Genomic DNA, 18,283 nt, shown 5'->3' on the forward strand with positions numbered 1-18,283 from the left:
AATAAATAAATAATTCCTTTCTCACAGAGCAGATGTATTTTTATTTGCTCAGTGTCTGCCTCCGAGGCACGTGGAGTCTGACAGCGCTGGGATGCTTTCAGCCGTAAAGCCCAAGAGTTAAGCAAGAAGACTTGCTCTAGCATGGATTATGCTTGATTTTCACTCATGTTTCCACCTTAGCCTTAACATAGTGAATTCAACCTCCTTGCAAAGGCAAGACCCAAACCCCTGTGTACACCCATAGCTGTCAGAGGAGCCAGGGAGATCCCTGGGCACGGGCAGCCAGCCCACCAGCCCTGCCCCAAGCTACAGCCCTGCAGCGGGAAGAAGCAGGGACCCTTCATAACACCCTCATCTCCAGGGTCAGGACCTTTGGCCAAACAAGGGGACACCAGCCATCGCATCCATCACTGTAAGTCACAGCCACATCTACCTGAAGACACCTATTTTCACTCACTTGTTATCTGCTGACAAATTCCCTCAATGTCACACTCCGAGGGGTCCAAATCTGCTTCTTTGGTCCCAGTGAAAATACCAGCTGGGGTACTGTGTCGTGGAAAGCCATGAGGAAAGCCTCCTAGAACATAATACATATAGATTTTTTCTTATTATACCTCTGCCAAAGTTTGATTTTTGAGAATCTTCTGCACAAAAAAAAAAAAAAAAAAAAGCCCTAATGAGAAATATGCAACACCAAGAGACAAACTCTATCCTTCTGTCTTTCTGTACTGTTCTGCCCTTCACTGATTTCCAATCATCTGCTCACCACCACCTTTCGCACAGTCACGGCCACCTTGGGGCCACCTGCCTCCAGACAGACAGTGCTGATCCCCGCACAGCACCTCGTGCACCCTTCCCAAGCTCCAGAGCTGCTGGCGAGGGGGGTGCTGCCTCCCAGCCCCACCCGTCCTTCCAGGGACCAAGGAGACAAGGTGGGTGCTCAGCCACAGGTCTTCCCATCCGAGGAGCTGGAAAGGACCCGCACATGTGATGCTACAGCTGTTGACAGTGAGGGTCAGGGTCCCGACCTTTACCTGCTCCCTCAGTCTGACCCTGCTATTGGAACAGGCATCATCCTGCCACGATTCACCTCCCCAAGGAAGAGAGGCCTGGAGGCTTTTATCCATCTGATCTACGCAGCGGGTCCACAGGACCTCCCCGACACTCAGCACCACCCACAGTATCTCCAGGGCTGACGCCACACTGCAAGTACCGAACTGCAGAGAGAGAAGAAAAATACATTTGTGAGCTTCTGCCAACTCAAACCTCCAAACCAGCTACAGCATCATGAAAACAACATACTGCCCAAGGCACAACCTGAACTGGAATAGTTACGCTGCTACAAACTGAGAACACGCTGCAGGCACACAGGAGCGGGATGCCAGAGCTGCACCCAGCACCTTTGGCAAGAACATACGTGCAGTACAGATGCTAGGGCTGGGGAAGCAATGCCCAGCTAAATGAGGAACTTGAATTTCTCAGTACTAAACCATCACCTCCAATTTTAACTATCGGCATGGGGGAGCACTCTCCTTGCAGTTCAGCAGTACAATACCCTAGACAAGGCTTATGGGAAGCTCGAAACACCCATCTCTTGTAAGAGATGGCAGCACAAAAGGCTGTACCTGCGCAGCGATGTTGTGACAATTACACCAGCAGCCCTTCTCTGCAACCAGCTCCTCCATTTAGGGAGAAAGCAGTGCTTCTTTAGAAACACCAAGCACAAAAAAGGGATGGTAAGACTTCGCAGAGCTGGCAAACATCTATTTTTGTAGGACCAGCTTTGAAAAGGCAGTAACATAACACCTAGAAACAAACTACAGTGGTTATAAAATTATTTAGCAGTTGGGCTCTCAAAGGAATGAGGGCATGCTTTGATTTAACAAGAATTGAAGTGCAGCCTTCACAGAAAAGCTGTGTTAACACAACACCGGAGTTGCGAAACACAAGAACCAACAACAGCAAGTCAGGGATGGCTGTGAGGCACCACTGATTTAACATTAGTTACCTTGTTCTGAGACAAAGACAACCACAATTCAGGTGCTTCACCGGCTTAAAGATTCACTTCATACATCCTGCCATGGCTGAATCTCTCCTCACACTCTGACGATACAGCATTGCAAATTCAATGCAAACCATAACAAAGAGAAGAAGAGATAAAAAGGGATTTAATGCTGTCAGGACTACTAACCCCCAAATTCCATCACAGGCAAAAAACCACAGAGGACTGAACCTGGATTAGTCCAAATATCCGCTCCATCTGTGTACTTCCGTATTTTTATTCCGTGTGTTTATTTCTAAGTACAAACACAGCCTTTCATCACTCCCAGCAGCTTTCACTTTATAAATCCATCAGCTTTACCTTCCCAAACAGCGCAGCCTTCCGCAGGCTCACTCCTCCCACCCCTTCCCCTCTCACCAACTCCTTCGGCCTCACATTCCTCCGGTCAATGTTTTTTGGCCACCCAACAAACATCAGGAAAACAGGGACTGACCTGTTTGCTCCTGCACCAGAGAAGGTGGCTTTGGGATTTCTTCTTTGGGGCTTTTTTTTTTTTCCCCCCCTCTCCTTCCCCCCCCCCACCCCCGAGGAGGAGGAAGATGGCAAATCAAACCACTGGTAGGCATGGACATTTTTTCCCCAGGTCTTTATTTTACAAAAATAACTTACAAATAGAGACAACTCTCAGAAGTAAGATCATTCATTCTGTGCATAAGGATACAGCTTTGTGAAGTATGGGCGTAGGAGTTAACAACTCTTACAACACTGTTAATTTTAACATGATGGTATCTATATTACACTACATACATTTCATGCTCCAGACATGTGGGTATGACCACCACATAAAGCTACGGTCCAAAAAAAGCGTGCCAGCCAGGGAGGATGCACCTAGGAGATCATTTTCATTCTGCTATTTATCGGCACCCTCTCACCTATGACAGTTGAAACCAAACGGCAATCTAACACTCAGACTACAGCACTCTGGATACACTCATCAGCAATATACTTCAAATACATGATAAAAATATATTTCACTTTCAAATACAATTGTATAAGGTACACCAAGAGCCAGAAAATAAAGTCTCGAGCTTTTAAATACAACACACTATATTTATAACATATACAGAGACAAGAGGGATTCTACACGTGGAAGAAAAAGCTTATCCTGCAAATGCATCTTATCTATGGTACACAATGGCTTTGTCTGCTAGAAAGTAATTTCCATTTGCATAGCATTGTCAAGAAGTCCAGATTGGGCTAGGAGGAGAAAAGGCTTAATTTTGGTACCACATCCATTCTGCACCTGATTCTACTCTTAAATTACAGTTTGCTATTTCTCTTTTGTAGGCTGGAATTCATGCCCCGTTCATAAAAAGCACTGGGAAAGGGTAGGGGGAAGGGGAGATGGTAAAAAAACAAAACCAAAACAAACTAAAAAACAAAAAATGAAACACAACACACAAAAAACAAAGGTCGGAGAGTCAAGGAGGTTTCTTTACAGAGTTGCAGTCATTTGGCATTTTGCTCCAGAGCAGAGTATTCTGCTTCCGACACTCTGGAAGCATCGATAAGTTTAGTGAGACCGGTTTTGGCAGAGTACTTGAAAATAAAGGCTTTCATGAGCTCGTATCTGTAGTTGCGGTTAATGAAGCTGTACAGGATGGGGTTGACGCAACAATGGACCAGAGAGAAACACTGAGTGATGTGCAGAGTGGCGTACAAGAAGTTCTCCATCTGACAACTGAAAGGTATGAAATGAAGGCTGTAGAAGATGTCAAGCAGGACAGCGACATGGTAGGGTAGCCAGCAGACGAGAAACACAACAACGTAGGAGAAAATGATCTTCCCATTGCTCTTCCTCTCTTGGTCACTGGAGGTGGAGATGGTCTTCGCAAGAAGGAAATAAAAGAGAGCAATGATGGGAAAAGGGATAAGAAAGCCCAGCACGACAGAGATGAGCTCCATGCCAATCAACCACTCTTTGAAGCTCTCCTCTGGATAGACAGGACGGCAATAGGTTTCGTTGTTGGAAGAAACAGTCTTGAGATAATAGGTGTCTGGGAGAGACGCGGAGAAGGCAAGCAGCCACACTAAGATGCAGATGCAGCGACGTATTATCTTCTTCTTGCGATTGCTGGAATTGGTGAAATAGGCAACTGAGAGGTAGCGGTCCACACTCATGCAAGCCAGGAAGAAGATGCTGCTGTACAAGTTGATGGAAAATATAAGGTGAGTTATCTTGCACGTGATTTCTCCCATGTGCCACTGGTTATGCTGGACGAGGGAGACGACCCACACTGGAAGGGTGATGACAACGCACAGATCAGCAATAGCCAAATTGAAGATGTAGAGGTGGGTTTCATAGCCAGTCATTTTGGCTTGGAGGTTGACCCACACTACAACAGAGTTGGCCACCAGCCCTATGACAAAGATGAAAATGTAGAAGAAGGACAGGGTGTATAGCAGGGCGCTTTTGTTGAGCGTGCCAGGGCATGTTGTCGCATCAACTGTGATGCAGTCACCGTTGTTGCACGTCCAGTTGATCTCTGTCAAGTTGGCTGTCTCCAGAAAATCAAGGATGGAAGTAAAATCAAGCGCGCTCATGTTCGCTCAGTTTGGAGTTTGAGTGACCTACAGGCAAAATAGGATCAAAAGAAACGACCTAAGTTAACAGAGGTATTTCTGCTTTCGTCTTTGCACCACAAAGCACGTGCAGGGTGCGTTGCCTTAGTAGTGCCCTGCTCTCGTAAGGCACTTTCCATGAAAGAGATCCATAGAGTAAAACAACCAAAACAGACACATAGCCAAACTCATCTGGTCGACAAAAGAGGAACAGCACTAGCTTTTTGTGGGATTTTTTTTTTTTTCTTTTAGTTCACATCTGACATCATCAGGTTGGCTATCATCCCCGGGTGTGAAATCCGCAAAGTACACCGTGGCCAAATAAATGTCAGGCAACTAAATCTGTCTTCTCCAGCATAAATGATGATACTATCACTTTCAGCAGGGGAATCTTTAAGCCATTTTATCTGCATTCCCTCAAGCGTAGTAGAATTGATCTGGCTGATACACGGTACCGTAAAACATTTACCACAAGCTCTGGTCAGCATCTTGTCAAGCCCAGCTCCAGCTGCATTAAGCAGAAATGGGGAACTAAGGGGCTTTGTGCCCTCATCCAATCTCAAACTTAAATCTGGCTTCATCCTCCCCCCCTTCCCTTGAATTCTATTTTACAAATCATCCCCTGTGTTTAACGATTATCACGTAGCTTTGACAAAAGAAAAAAAAAAAAAGTCAGAGCTTGACCACCGAGTAGTTTTGCTGGGCTTAAGTTTTCTTTTTAGGAGAGCACTTTGACTTACAAAACACTCCCCCATCACAGCTGGCTCCACAACACATGCTTCCTCCCACCCTTTTGCTTTTCTACATCTACTTTCCTTGCCTCTCCAGTGCTGCCTTCTATCCACAAGCAGCAGGCAAAGCAAGGGGCTCCTTGCTTGTTAACTTCCTCGCCAGCAGAAGGAAAGGCCCCAGTAGACCCGCATGGCTTACTCAAAATCCAAAGCTGGGCTGCTAATTACCCTTTTGCTTTTGGGGCAGCATTTTTACGCTGCCTCTCCTGCTGGGGCTCTCCCACCCCACAGGGCCAACTATCACCCACAGCAGCAGCCGGCCGCCTTGGCCCACGACCACCACACTTCAGCCAAGCAACTTTTGGAGCCCTGTGTCCGCAAGCTCTGGCTTGGGGCACACGAAAATAAAGATGGAGAGGTGGGTTTCCAAGGGATGGACCCCATCTTGTTCCCACAAGGCTTCACTGGAGCTGGAGCATTGGGTCAGCCAGCCCACCCGTACTCCCCACTGTGGACACTTCTAGTATCCTGAACGGTGGCCAGCTTCTCCTCCCCCACACTCGCAGCCCCCACAGTGAGAGGTAGCACCTGACGCTGCTCCAACATTGGGGGCAATGCCAGCACAAGCAAGCAGCCAGAGAGAGCAACAGGGGGAAACAACTCCTGCGACCACCTGCATCCCTGAACATCCTTGAACCCACCACAGGACCTCTTGGTGGGGCTTACGGGAGCACAGAGGGGACAGCTAGCAGGGAAGAGCTCGGACAGACTCCTGTGCTGAGCATCCTCCTCTCTCATCCCAGCTCCCCGGAAAGGGGATGTTGGTTGACACAGCACCTCTCACTCCTTCATCTGCATAATTGGCTCTTCCCAAACCTCCCACCCTCCTTGCCTGCCAGGGATACAGGCTACTGAAGAGAAGGGAGATAAGGGGGGAGATTACCAGGAAGGACTCAAGGCACTATTGTCCCAGCTGAGGGGAAGCTGGTGGCACTAACAATGAGGGGGGCCATACACACATCCAGGGGAGATCAAATCTCTCCACAAACAGGGCCTAAATTGGCCCTGCAAAGTAGCCTACCACCTCAAACCTATAGAGCCTTCCAGGCTTTCATCTTGCTGGCCTGCTGAAAGACAGAGTTCAGATTCAAACCAAATTAAGCATGGATTTTGTTATAACGCTGGTTAAGGGAGCAGAGACAGTGGCAGCTTTCTGTCCTGGGACAGACGGTCCCCCGTCTCCAGCTCAGGACAGCAGAGGGTGATTTACCTATGTATGCACAGGGCAGAAGGGCTGATCCTGCTCCCTCGCAGGGATGTGGGCTACCTGCAAGCTGCCTGTACCACCCGGCTGGTGCAGGCGGCAGGGATGCACACTGCCCAGGTGCAGCTCCCCAGGATGCTTGCTTCAGCCCAGGGCTGCAAGTGGCACGGAGGTATGGCTCTCCTGCTAGGCCTCACCCAGAGTCCCACCACTACTGCTGCATCCCCAGCACAAATGCATTTCAAGGTCTCTCAAGCGTGGGGAGAAGCAGCACCATCCCATTTGAGATCTCTGTATCTCAAAACCCCACAGCAACTAAAGCAAACTCCCTAAAAGCCATAAAACTCCCAGCCCCTTGGCAGGGGCCACCGTCTCCTGCTGGTATTTGTGGACAGCAAGGCAAGCAGAGCAGGAAGAACATCAGGCTACCCCACAACACCACACGAAAGTACTATGAGTGGGCCTGGGCATCTTCTGGGAAGGCACACGGTCCACCAAGGACCAAGGAGAGTGGGCTCATTCCACATCTCAAGACCCCAACTCAAGCCAACCCCTGTTGCTCACCCTCGGTGACCACCCAGCGCCAAGCCTCCAGCAGAGTCGTCTCTCCTTAATGGAGAAAAAAACTCAGACCTGGCTGTGGGGTGTCAGATCACCGGTGCTGACAGAAAGGCAGCAAGAGTGAGCAGGGAGGCAGCAACAGGGCAATAAGAAGCCCTTGAAGCAGGGGCTTACACCAGTGCTGGGGACACCACAGTCACTAGCCTAGGACAGCAGCTAGGAGAGGGCACCACCATGCCAGCTGCTCACTCAGCCACCCTGGGGATGTTATCAAACACAGCCTGAACCTCAGCCTGCCTCCGCTCCAAGAACAGGTCCGCTGCATGCACGTGCATCCATCCATCTATCTGGGGCCGCCCACACGCCCATGCACTTTTGCATCCCCAGCAGCACAATAAAAATCTGAAACCAACCCCCCACCCCACCCCCAGCTCAAAGCCCTGCTGGGGAGGGTGGCTACATTCAGAGATTACAGCTTTAGGAAACCAGGCTCTCCATAGTCTGGGATTAGCTGCTGTAACCCGAGATCCGATCCCCAGCCAGATTAGCTGGGAGGTATAGGGGGAACCCACCAGACAAACTCAGTAAAGCCACTCTGCGCTCCTAAAAAAAGTACCTTTAGCGCTCTCTGCAGACAGCACAATATCCTTAAAACTTGCGAAGGCAGCTGGAAGGCAGCTGCAACTGCATTTTGTGTTCGCTACACTGCAAAACTCTTCCAGGCCACCACCTCGTCACCCGGCAGGCACGTGTACTGTAGCCAGTCCCTGCTAGTTCGCAGGAGTTACCGTGTGAAGGAAAGGAGATGCACCCGAAATCCTGCTCCGGGACACCCCGAGATGGCCCTGCCGCCAAGGCAGCCTTCAGGACTGCACCCTCCCCATCCCACCTCCCGCCAAGGACCCGCTGCAGGCTGTGAAAAGGTAAATAGGCATGAGCATCCCAGCCTAGGAGGCCAGCCCAGTACCACACGACAGCATTCAAGCCCTTGACACTTTGGGGAACTTCTCAGCACCCCCTCTTCCACCCACAGCATCTTGCGGCCAGATCCTGCCTGCACTCAGACCTGCCTTGGGGCAGCTCAGGGGTGTGGGCAAACGGGGCGCTGCCCTTCCCGAGTGGGGAAAGAAACAAGCTACACCAGGAGAAGCTGGGACAGCTGGTCGGGTTGTCACCTACACACCTTCGCCCTTCCCGTGGCAAAAGGAGCGGCCCGGGTCTCCAGCACGGGGCAGCGGGCAGCGCGGCCCCTGCCAGGCTGCTTGGCTGCCGCAGGACCCCCGTGCCCTCAGGGGGCACATTTAAACTCTCTCCCGCAGTTCTGAGCGGAGAAATAAAAAGCAGCAGCTGCGGGAAGGGGCGTGCGGCAGGGCTCCGGCCCGCCCGGGCACGGGCTCCCCGGCCCGCCGCGCTCGGCGCCCCGCAGCAGGTGGCTCCCGGCCCCGGCGCCTCCCGGCGCGGCACAAGCCCCGCCACGGCGGCCTGTGCCAGCCCCTACCGCGGCCTCGGGAAACACGGCCGGCGGGCGACCAGAGGAGCCCCCCCTCCCCGGGCGCGACCCCCGCAGCGGGTGGGAAGCAGCCGAGGGGGGCTGCGAGGCGAGGCGGGGCAGCGTGGCCCGAGCTGCGGCGGCCGTGCCGCTCCGGCCCCTCCGCTGCTGCGTCCCGCCCGGCCCGGGGGGCGCCGCGCACCCCCGCCCCGCAGCCCCCGGCCCGGCTGCCGCTCGGCTTCCCCCGCCCTTACCTCCCGCAGCCTGGGCGCCGGGCGCTGGCGGAGCGACTGAGCGCTGCCTGCCGCCGCCGGCCCCTATATCCGCGGCGGGGGACCGCCTCTCGGGGGCGGGCACGGCCCCGCCCGGCACGGCACGGCACGGCCCGGCACGGCACGGCCCCGCGGGCGGCTCTGAGCGCTCACGGGGGCGCGGCTGGAGGGCGGGGGGGTACGGGAGCGTCACGCAGCCGAGGGTTTGGGGGGGGAAGGTCGGCAGAAAAAAGGAAAAGGAAGAAAAAAAAGGGGGGAGAGAGAGAAAAAAAAAAAAGGGAAGAAAAGGGGGGGGGAAGAGAAAGGAAGAAAAAGCGGGGGAGAAAAGGGGTGGGAGAAAAAGGGGGGAGAAGAACAAGGGGGGCAGAAGAAAGGTGGGGAAGAAAAGGCGGGGGGAAGAAAAGGGGGGAGGGGATTACAAAATACAAGCAGGTTTCTAGCTGTTTTCTGTTTTGATTTTTCCCCACCACCACTGTAAAATACTGAGAAGACAAGGCAAGGGGAGGCAGCAGATTCTCACCTCTACTCCCTCAACCAGGGCGAGAAAAATTAACGGCAAGGAAAAGTGACAAGAAGCCAGAAACTCACTAACTAAAGCTGAAAATCCACTGCTTCACACCGCGGCTCCGCACAGGAGGGGCAGGTGAGGAAACCGGCCGGTGGAGAGGGGCAGGTCTGCGTTCAGCTCCAGCAGGGTCAGCCTGTCTGCCTGTCCTCGGGAAGATGCTGGGATTAGATTATAATCTACCTGCCAGTAGTACAATTTGCTGAAGCCTGACAACGGTGCTGACAGCTCTGAGGGATCTGACACACATACCATCGGGTTGCTCCGGAAACACCAGATAACCCGGGGCGGGGGCCTGGCTCCCCCCACCCAAACCCAGCCGCTGAACACACACCCACGTGTATGGCTCCAAGAGCCTAAATCACCTTGTCTTTACCAAGCCAGTGTCCAGCCAGGAGGAACCGGTTAGCTAACACGTTTTATCCAGCACTTTTTGAAAGATACGCAGCATTTCAGCACTAGCATCCTGAGGGCTTCAACACCCCCGGAAAGCACATATTTTGTTTTCCCAAGGATGCTTAATCCTATTTCAACAGGCAATTAAAAGCTTGCATTAAAACCTGCTGGCAAACGCATGCTTAAAAAGACAGCATGTTTTCCCACAAAAGTGCCTAGCACAAGTTCTCAAGCTCAAAACAAGTCAGGGACGTGGCAAAACAAGACATTTTATTCCGTGGCAGAGCAAGGGTGCGAGGTTAAAAGGACTCCTAGCTGCCAGCAGAGAAGTCTTAATTCTTGGAGGGGTGAAGAGATTGCTATTTTAACAGCTCTGTTTCTCAGCCCTTAATTCTGCCCCCATCAAGGAGCAGAGTCAAATTTACACCCCTGCAAGTAAAGGCACAATTAGCCGCAGCTCTGCTGCCAGCAAAGAGAAGATGAAGCTGTAGATGCTACACCTCACACAGCTCCAAGCCTGCAGTGAAGCTTGCCCGGTGCTCACCCTGTATTGTCTCCCAGCTGGGCCCCTGTGCATCCCCAGAGATGTCCAGCATCTCCCAGCTTGACATCACACTGGGGTGTCCTGGGGAGCACGTGGCAAAAAACGTGCTGGAGAAAGGCCTGACCTGTCGGGCATGTGGTGGTGCCTCTGTCCTCACTGAGATCTGGGCTGCCACCAGCTCCAAGTGCCACCCTGCAGGAAGAGCACAAGAGGCCACCAAGCAGGCCACCTGGACTATCCCATCCACCACCATGCTCACAACACTGCTGGGGGTTTAGGTGCCAGGGAAAGAGGAGAACAGAGGAACAGGATTCTCTGTCCATCCCACGAATAAAGAGGTTGAGATGTAAAGTACCTTGCCCTGAGCCCCGCTCTCCCTGGAGGAGGTCCTCCAAGCTTCACAGCTGTTGGTGAGCAAAGCGTTTCGGCATCCGCTTAAATTCTGAGCGCTCACCCAAGTCTGTGGACGTCAGTGGAATTGAAGCACGATGAGTTCAGACAACGACAGGGTTAGGTTTAAAAATAAGCATGTACTGAAGCACTTGGCTAAATCGGGGTCTGAAAATCCTAGAGAAATAAAAATAAAATTAAAAAAAAAAATAAAAGGCACTCTAGCAGAACTCCAGAGTCACTTCGCAAAAAAAGCAAGCAGAGCAGTTTTTCCTTACTCAGTGTGCCAGAAAATAACATCAAGTAGTACGATCTCTTCCACAGCTCTCCAAAAATACCTGCCAGTATCTGTAACTGCAAAGCTGCTGATTGTCCAGGAGTTGTAGGCAACCTCCCCTCTCCTGCATTCGCCGAGAGCAGAGCCCCTGCCGCCCTTTCCAGGTTCCTCCCTGCTGCTATCTTTTTAGAGCAAGCACGTTCCTCACGCAGGACAGACAGAGCCCATTCCCCTTCTGTTATGAAAGCCAGATTTTGCTCAGCATTCAGAGATGGAAAACCCACATGATAAGAAACCACTTCCCTAAAGCACAGCAAGCAGAGCTGGGCACCCCAGGTAAGTTCAGCAGAGGGTTGAGATGCTACCTGCTTGCCATGATTAATTGGTATCTGCTGCTGGTCCAAGCAGCTGTCCCAAGAGATGTGATCTCTGATAGTCCTGTGACCAGAAACTCCTTGTAGATACAGCTATCCAGGCAAGGTGATCCATTGCGCATTGAAACGAGACAGGCTGAAAGTGTTGAGGTTGCTCAGCCTGGGGATGAGACGGCTCCGGGGAGACCTTACGGCAGCCTGCCAGGGCCTGAAGGGGCGGCAAGGAAGCTGGAGGGGGCTTTTTACAAGGACGTGTAGGGATAGGACAAGGGGCAATGGCTTTAAACTGACAGAGGGTAGATTTAGATATAGATATTAGGGAGGAATTCTTTACTGTGAAGGCACTGGAACAAGTTGCCCAGAGCAGCTGTGGCTGCCCCATCCCTGGCAGTGTTCAAGGCCAGGCTGGATGGGGCTTGGAGCAGCCTGGGCTGGTGGAAGGTGGCCCTGCCCGTGGCACGGGGGTGGAAATAGGTCATCTTTAAGGTTCCTTCCAGCCCAAAGCATTCTGTAATTCAGGAAAGGGGGAAAGCAAAGCTCCACAGCTATTCACCCTGCTACAGTTGAGTCTGTAGCAACGTGCCAGGGAGGGACCGGTCACCTTCACAGGGCAGCAGATACGCCTCACTGGGTTTTTCTTGGGGTGCTTCCGCAATGAGTCTCTGCTTTCCCCAGACCGTGGGGGCTCTGCACGAGATCAAGGCTCACTCCACTGTGCTCAGTGCTGCAGATAAACACACCTAAGGGTGAGCTCTGACCCATGGAGATAGGTACAGCAGGAGGGGCAGGCACAGGGTGTTGGGCAAAATGCAGCACTGGAAGTCAGATTATTGTTTTAACTACTTATCCAATTGTTTTGCACTTACATTTTGTTTAACTGCCTGAACTACAACAGTATTTCTTTTTTTTTCTTCCAAAGCACAAGTTATTACTAACATAGGGGGGAAAGAAAAATCAGAAATTTCTCACAGTCCCCACAGCGTCTCCTTGCTGGCATTGGGAATGTGAACTGAAAGCATCCTCATTTTCTCTTAAGGCTTCCCTTTCCAACTGAGAGGCAGATGGAAGCTAACACCCAGCCCTGCCTACTCAAGTCAACAGAGAAATCTAAAAGGAAAAAAAAAAAAAAAGTGAGTTGGCAGCTTCAAGTGCTGGAAAGATTTTTTGAGGGGTGAGAAAGAAAGCCAATAAGGCAAAGTGCATGTATGTGTTGGGTGAGGGAGCATTTCAATAGCACAACAAATATCAAAAAGGGACAAAGGGAAACATTTCTGCATCGCACAAGAGAGGATTGGCGCAGCAAGAGCAAGGCAGGAGCAGCATCACCAAGCGGGTGTCCAAAAGCAGCAACCTCACGCGTAGGCAGAGAACAACGTGCTGGCCAGGGGTGCAAACACCCACATTGAGTCGATAAAGCCAGGCAGAGCCCTGGAGGAAATCAGGCTGTGATCCGTGAAGTGTACGAAGGTAAAAAAGAGCTTCCTGGAGTCCTGGGAGCCAGCGCCAGCCGGCTGCTAGATGAAAACGCAGCTCTCATTTCCTCCCTCTTCCAAGACAGCTAGTTCTCTGTCCTCTCTCGGTCACGTTCCTCGCTGCATTGGTTGGATGATGGATGGAGGAACAAGCCACCGGACTAACAAAAGGAATAAATAGATGACTACATCAGGAGTCACCTCTGAAATCGCAGGCAGAAAGGAAACGAGCAGCGAATTTCCAGCAGGCAGCAACTGTGGTACTGCCCAGCTTCACTTCCCCTACCAACAGAAAACAATCAAGTCATGTAACGCCAAACCATGCCTAAAGCAGCGTCAGCAGCCCGCGGCAGCCGTCAGGAAAGCCACAGGGCTGGTCTCCTGTCCAGCTCCATCCTGTCCAGTTTGGAAGAGATGCAAGATGAGGAAACCAAGGGGAAGAGAGCAGAAGTACCCTCCTCACTGCTGCACTGCAGAAAAGCACTACTTGCATTTGCCGCAGCACAGGAAAGGCACTCATACTCATAGGCAGCTCCAAGGAGACCCATGTCCTCCCCTGCGGAAGGATGGAGCGAGCCAGAGCTGCCCCAAACTGAAGGAGGAGAGGGTGGGAAAGCCGAGGCACAGGGCACGGTGGCGATGCTGGGTGGGACACTCAGCATGACCCGGCATGCTGTGCTCACACTTGCAAACACACGGTGTTACCCTATTTTACAGCTAGGAAAATTGGCAGAAAGAAGTTGACTTCTTAGAACTACAGAGAAAAGGAAGACATGCGCAGGCAGAGGCTGCCAGAGTGACCACAACCCATCCTAGGGCAAGGCTCCTGCTTCCCCTAGCCTAACCTAAACCACTACATCAAGCAATAGAAGAGAAATTGCAGTACAGGACTTCCCTTTCCACTCCATACCACCCACCCGTTAGTTTAAAGGTTGACGAGATTTATATTTTTATTTTTTGCAGAAAGCCCCTTATGGGCCGGCTTCCATCTATGCTGTAGCTCCAAAGCTGTATTTTCAACTTCACCACCATAACAATTAAGGACCACATTTAGGAGGAAGATTTTAGAGCATGAAAGCTGAGCTCCTTGGGATATCACAGGCCTCCAGCATCTGCAGTCTGAAGCGCCACACGCTGCAAGCCTTGTAAAAACTGGCTGGTAGAAATCTGTTTTCCAGGCTGACTGTCCAGCCTGGGGACGCTGCCATCAGTGTTGACCTCTTGACAAGTGATGGTGAGCAGCACTGATTCAGAGAGACAACACAAAGCACGCAGCACTTTACATGGGTCTCGATCAGCTGGGCCACCCAGGATTTTAACTGTTCTTTTGTCTTTTTCCCCCGCAAGATGCAGCAGGAGAGAAGTTAATGCTCCCATCAGCCGTGTGGCAGGGCACTCTCCGTCAATACCAGCGAGCTTCCCAAAAGCCAAGCGCCAGTACTGCGTGCATCCCAGCAGGATCTGCTGAAGAAAGGGCTGGCAGAGCAATCAATTTACTATTTTCAAGGCGATGAGAGCTTTTAGGAGAAATCAATTGGTGGTGTAATTAGGAATATTACCCATGTAGCTAATAATTATCGAAGATGGCTCTCTCCTTCACAGTTCATTTCCATCTTACCCTTCCACTAAATAAAGGTGTTACTTATGGATGTTATTTGCGGCTTCATAATCTACTGTCATAGGCATTATTGCCATTTATTTGAGAGAGTGCTGGAGCATGACCATGAGGAAGATAAAATAGGACCCTGAGCCAGAAATCCTGCCTGAAGCAGCTAAGCAGCCAGCAGTGAGGATTTTTCAGAGACATTGATTTTTACATAAACACTATCCATAAACTTCTCCCCTCCGCACACTGCTGTCTCAAACTAGCAAGGTGACATTAACGTGTCGGGGGTAGGCTTTGACAGAAGCCATGCTGCAGAAAGCTGGACTCTAACTTGGCAAGTGGCATGCCGAGGACAGAGAGGAAAGAAAGGAATTTGAATTAGGATGATGGGATCCCCCCCGCCTTCACTTGCTTCCATGGGAAAGAGTCCTGCTAGGTGTAACAGACTGAATACTACATGCCGGTAAGAAATAAAAAAATCATTAAATCATAAATCTTTTGGAAAGGGGATCTACTGGGGAGATTATATTCGCTTTTCATGGACATATTAATTCAACGGTGGCATATCATATTGTTCTCTGCGGGGGAAAAAGACATATTGTTTTAAAGTATGATATTTAGAGCAGTCCTTTAGGAAGGAAAGCAAATATAATCTTGGCAAGGAAAACCAACTGCATGAGCACTGAGTAAGGGACATTAAAAGCAAGGCCCAAGACCCAGCTGCCGAAAGTCAGCATAGCTTGACTAGAGTTGTTGGAGCTAAGCCCATGCATGGGAGCTGAGAACGAAGGTCACCTCCACTTAGCCACAGCTCCTTGAAAATGTTAAGTAAATGAACAGAAAAGGTAATTTTTTACCAGGCCCATTGTGAACAGTCACTGTATGCTAGCAGGCAAAAGGTGAGAAGACAAAGACATCATAGCTGCATTCAGTTTGATGTTCATTAGTTGGGAGCTATTTGTCCATCTCCTTCTGGATTGCTTCTGGCTCGGCGGTGGAAACTGCCAAGCTCTCCTGGCTCTCATCCAGCCAGACGCTCAGGATTTGGGCAGAACTAGATGGCCAGCTGCAAAACACGGGCTCACCCACACCCTCCCTTGGCCACTGCCCAATCTGGACTCCGTGCGTGCCTGGTCTCCGTTCTCCAGGAGGCTCCAGCCCTACTGTGGCACACACCCAGAAGCGTCTGCAGCAGATCGACATCTATCTCCTGCCCAAATTCAATCAGAGCAAGGCCAATGCACTCCTCACTCCGGTGAGGGACCATATCTGACTGGCATTTGAGGAGCACCCTGCACACAGCCAGCCACAGCGCACAGGTGAGGGAGATCTCTGCACACAGGCAGCTTCGGCACAATGCTGGGGCGGCACTGGTCTCACGGCCCCCTTTCACAGCTGTGGTCACACGTCACCCTTGGCTTCCCACCTCTCTCCCGACCCCACAAGCTTCGTATTCCTTTGTAATGAGAGCATCCCTCCCCGCTTTCTCCATCCATACCTGAGGTGAGTGTTCGAATCTCCTCCAGCTTGGCTCCATGCATGGAGGACACTGGGACGGACTCCTGCCCACTGTGCAGATTCTCCAGACACCCACCCCGTGCACAAGTACCCATCGAGCCCCACTGCCTCCTGTAGCAGATCTCCCCTCGTGAGAAAGCTGCGGATCACAGACAAAAACACGTGCAGACCTGAGCTCAGCCCAGCTTCACACCGCACCACAATCCCAATCCCAGTCATCCCAAGCAGTGTTGTTCTGCCATATGGCTGCTCTTCTAATAGCTACGGGAAGGTCTTCAGCAAACATGCAAGTTACTGTTCACGGCTGTGTCGTTCCTCTGTGATAACTCACCATCCAAAGTAGCTTACTGCAGAGGAACAAGGGAAGAAGACAGCTTAAGTTTGCCACACCAAGTAACGGTGGCTGCTGGGCAGCTCTTGCACCATAATACACTTCGTGCCAGTTTGACCACGTCGCACTCTGAACAAACTCAGGCACAAGTAACTCTACTGGGCCCATCAAAGAAGACGGGATTCACTTATCACCTGAATTGCAGGACACTGCACAAGAGAGCACACGCATGCAAACTCCTGCCAGACTTCTCACTTTCCTCCTTCCTTTTGCCAACCCAGCTATCTCGCTGAACACCTTCCCATCCATCCCAATGAGGCATTAAATCTGAGGCATCGTTGCTCCCACTGGCAAAACTGCAGACAGGATTGTTCCTAGATAATGAAATAACCAGGTAAAATAAAAAAGGGCTGATGAAACATCAGCCACAAACAGCCAAAACAACAAAGTCAGTGCACACAAACCACAAAGACTCTTATTGCAACATTAAGTCAGTTGTACGTTATTTATGTGTTTGCCATATGTGTATTCAACTACCTGCTCAAGGTGAAAAACACTAATAAGGCTGTATTTTTCTCCATACCTGGGCCAGGTTCCCAGTCGAGACAAGCAGTTTATGCTAGCCAAACACTTGGACAATTTTTGTTTCTGTAGAAACCTCTGTTGCTGGGGTCCTTAAAACTGGCTTTAGGTGCAAGGCACATTGGCGGCGGCTCGCAGCTCAATACTGTATGAAGCAAGAGAGGTCTTGGACTACTCAAATTATCCAATGCGAGCACAAGAAGGAGGCAGCTTGTGCTTTAGCTTCTGTCCAGGGCCCCTGGAAAGTTAATCCTATCCGATTACACTACTTCTTTTTTTTCCATAGAAGAAATAAACAGTCTTTTGTACTAAACATAAGGCTGCCTTCTTTTGAAAGAAGATTTATCATCCAGGATAAATTAATGAGTTCATTCCATTTTTGTCCCAAGTCTTCAAAGCGCTGCTTTTACTTCACGATGCAATATCAGTTGGTTCTGCCCCTGTGCCAGGCAGTCCTCAAGAAATCCAGAGAGAGGGGCAGGGGAGAGAAAGAGTGCATGCACAAATGCAGATCATCTCATCAGTTGCTTAAAGCCTGCACACCAAATTCCATGCACGCACGTTACAGCCATGCAAACGCACATATAAGAAGCTAGGACCGGCTTCCCTTCAGACCACAAACACCAGGAATGCAGTGGGCTTTGAGCAACCTAAGTTGAGTGAAAAATGTCCCAGCCCATGGCAGAGGGGTTGGAATTAGATGATTTTTAAGGTCCCTTCCAACCCAAGCCATTCTATAATTATGGTACGACATTGTTCAGTAAAAGAAGTGACTGGTGGATGACAAAATCTGCTGTGAGTTGCCCCAGGAGAGGACCCAGCTGAGAAATAAAAAGGATGGCTTGGTTGCCTTCTCCACACCAACAGGGATCCCGTTGTACTGAGTTGAAACCTTGAACTCATTACAATGTCACTCTGTCTTTGGATCCGATATCCTGTGGGGGAATCTTCTGGGAATGTATTTTGGTTCAAACTTAGGTCAAGGAGAGTTGACTTGACCTGAAAATAAATCCAGGCGATCTCAAGCTGAAGACCTATTGACTACTGTTTGCAATACAATAAAGCGAGGAGATCAAACTCGGCTGAAACCCAGGGTTAACATAAATCCAAGGAGAAAGGGGAACAAGAAAATTCATTCACCACCATGACAAAGGGGACATTTTTTGCATTGGCAGAATTCAGAGCTTGAAAGCGCTTCCCAGGCAGCATTTTTAGCATCCCATATGGTAAGTGCATGCTGTTTAGCTGTGCTGATATCTTCAGCAGACTGGCAGTAAGATAAGAGGT

General features: G+C 50.6%; 1 protein-coding gene and 1 long non-coding RNA gene across 5 annotated transcripts in view; both read right to left on the bottom strand.

Annotated features, from left to right (window-relative positions):
• Positions 1-462: 462 nt before the first annotated feature.
• On the bottom strand, positions 463-2,099 carry LOC119151949. Its single transcript, XR_005105626.1, has 3 exons — positions 2,009-2,099; positions 1,035-1,217; positions 463-577 (listed from the first exon to the last, which is right to left on the bottom strand). It is a non-coding gene; the product is annotated as an uncharacterized LOC119151949 (long non-coding RNA).
• Positions 2,100-2,633: 534 nt separating this feature from the next.
• The window catches only part of ACKR3 (atypical chemokine receptor 3), a 33,654-nt gene continuing 18,004 nt past the window's right edge, over positions 2,634-18,283 (bottom strand). The window contains exons 1-3 of one of the 4 annotated variants that reach the window (XM_037398042.1): positions 11,479-11,677; positions 10,802-11,013; positions 2,634-4,633 (exon numbers count right to left, since the gene is read on the bottom strand). In XM_037398042.1, coding sequence (XP_037253939.1) covers positions 3,512-4,606 — 1,095 coding nt within the window. In that variant the 5' untranslated portion in view covers positions 4,607-4,633; positions 10,802-11,013; positions 11,479-11,677 and the 3' untranslated portion in view covers positions 2,634-3,511. Of the gene's footprint in view, positions 4,634-8,923; positions 9,017-9,529; positions 9,612-10,801; positions 11,014-11,478; positions 11,678-18,283 lie in introns of those variants that run through there. The other 3 variants (XM_037398041.1, XM_037398040.1, XM_037398043.1) reach the window with 3 other exon arrangements.

The sequence above is a fragment of the Falco rusticolus genome, chromosome 8, assembly GCF_015220075.1.
Source record: "Falco rusticolus isolate bFalRus1 chromosome 8, bFalRus1.pri, whole genome shotgun sequence".
NCBI lineage: Eukaryota > Metazoa > Chordata > Aves > Falconiformes > Falconidae > Falco > Falco rusticolus.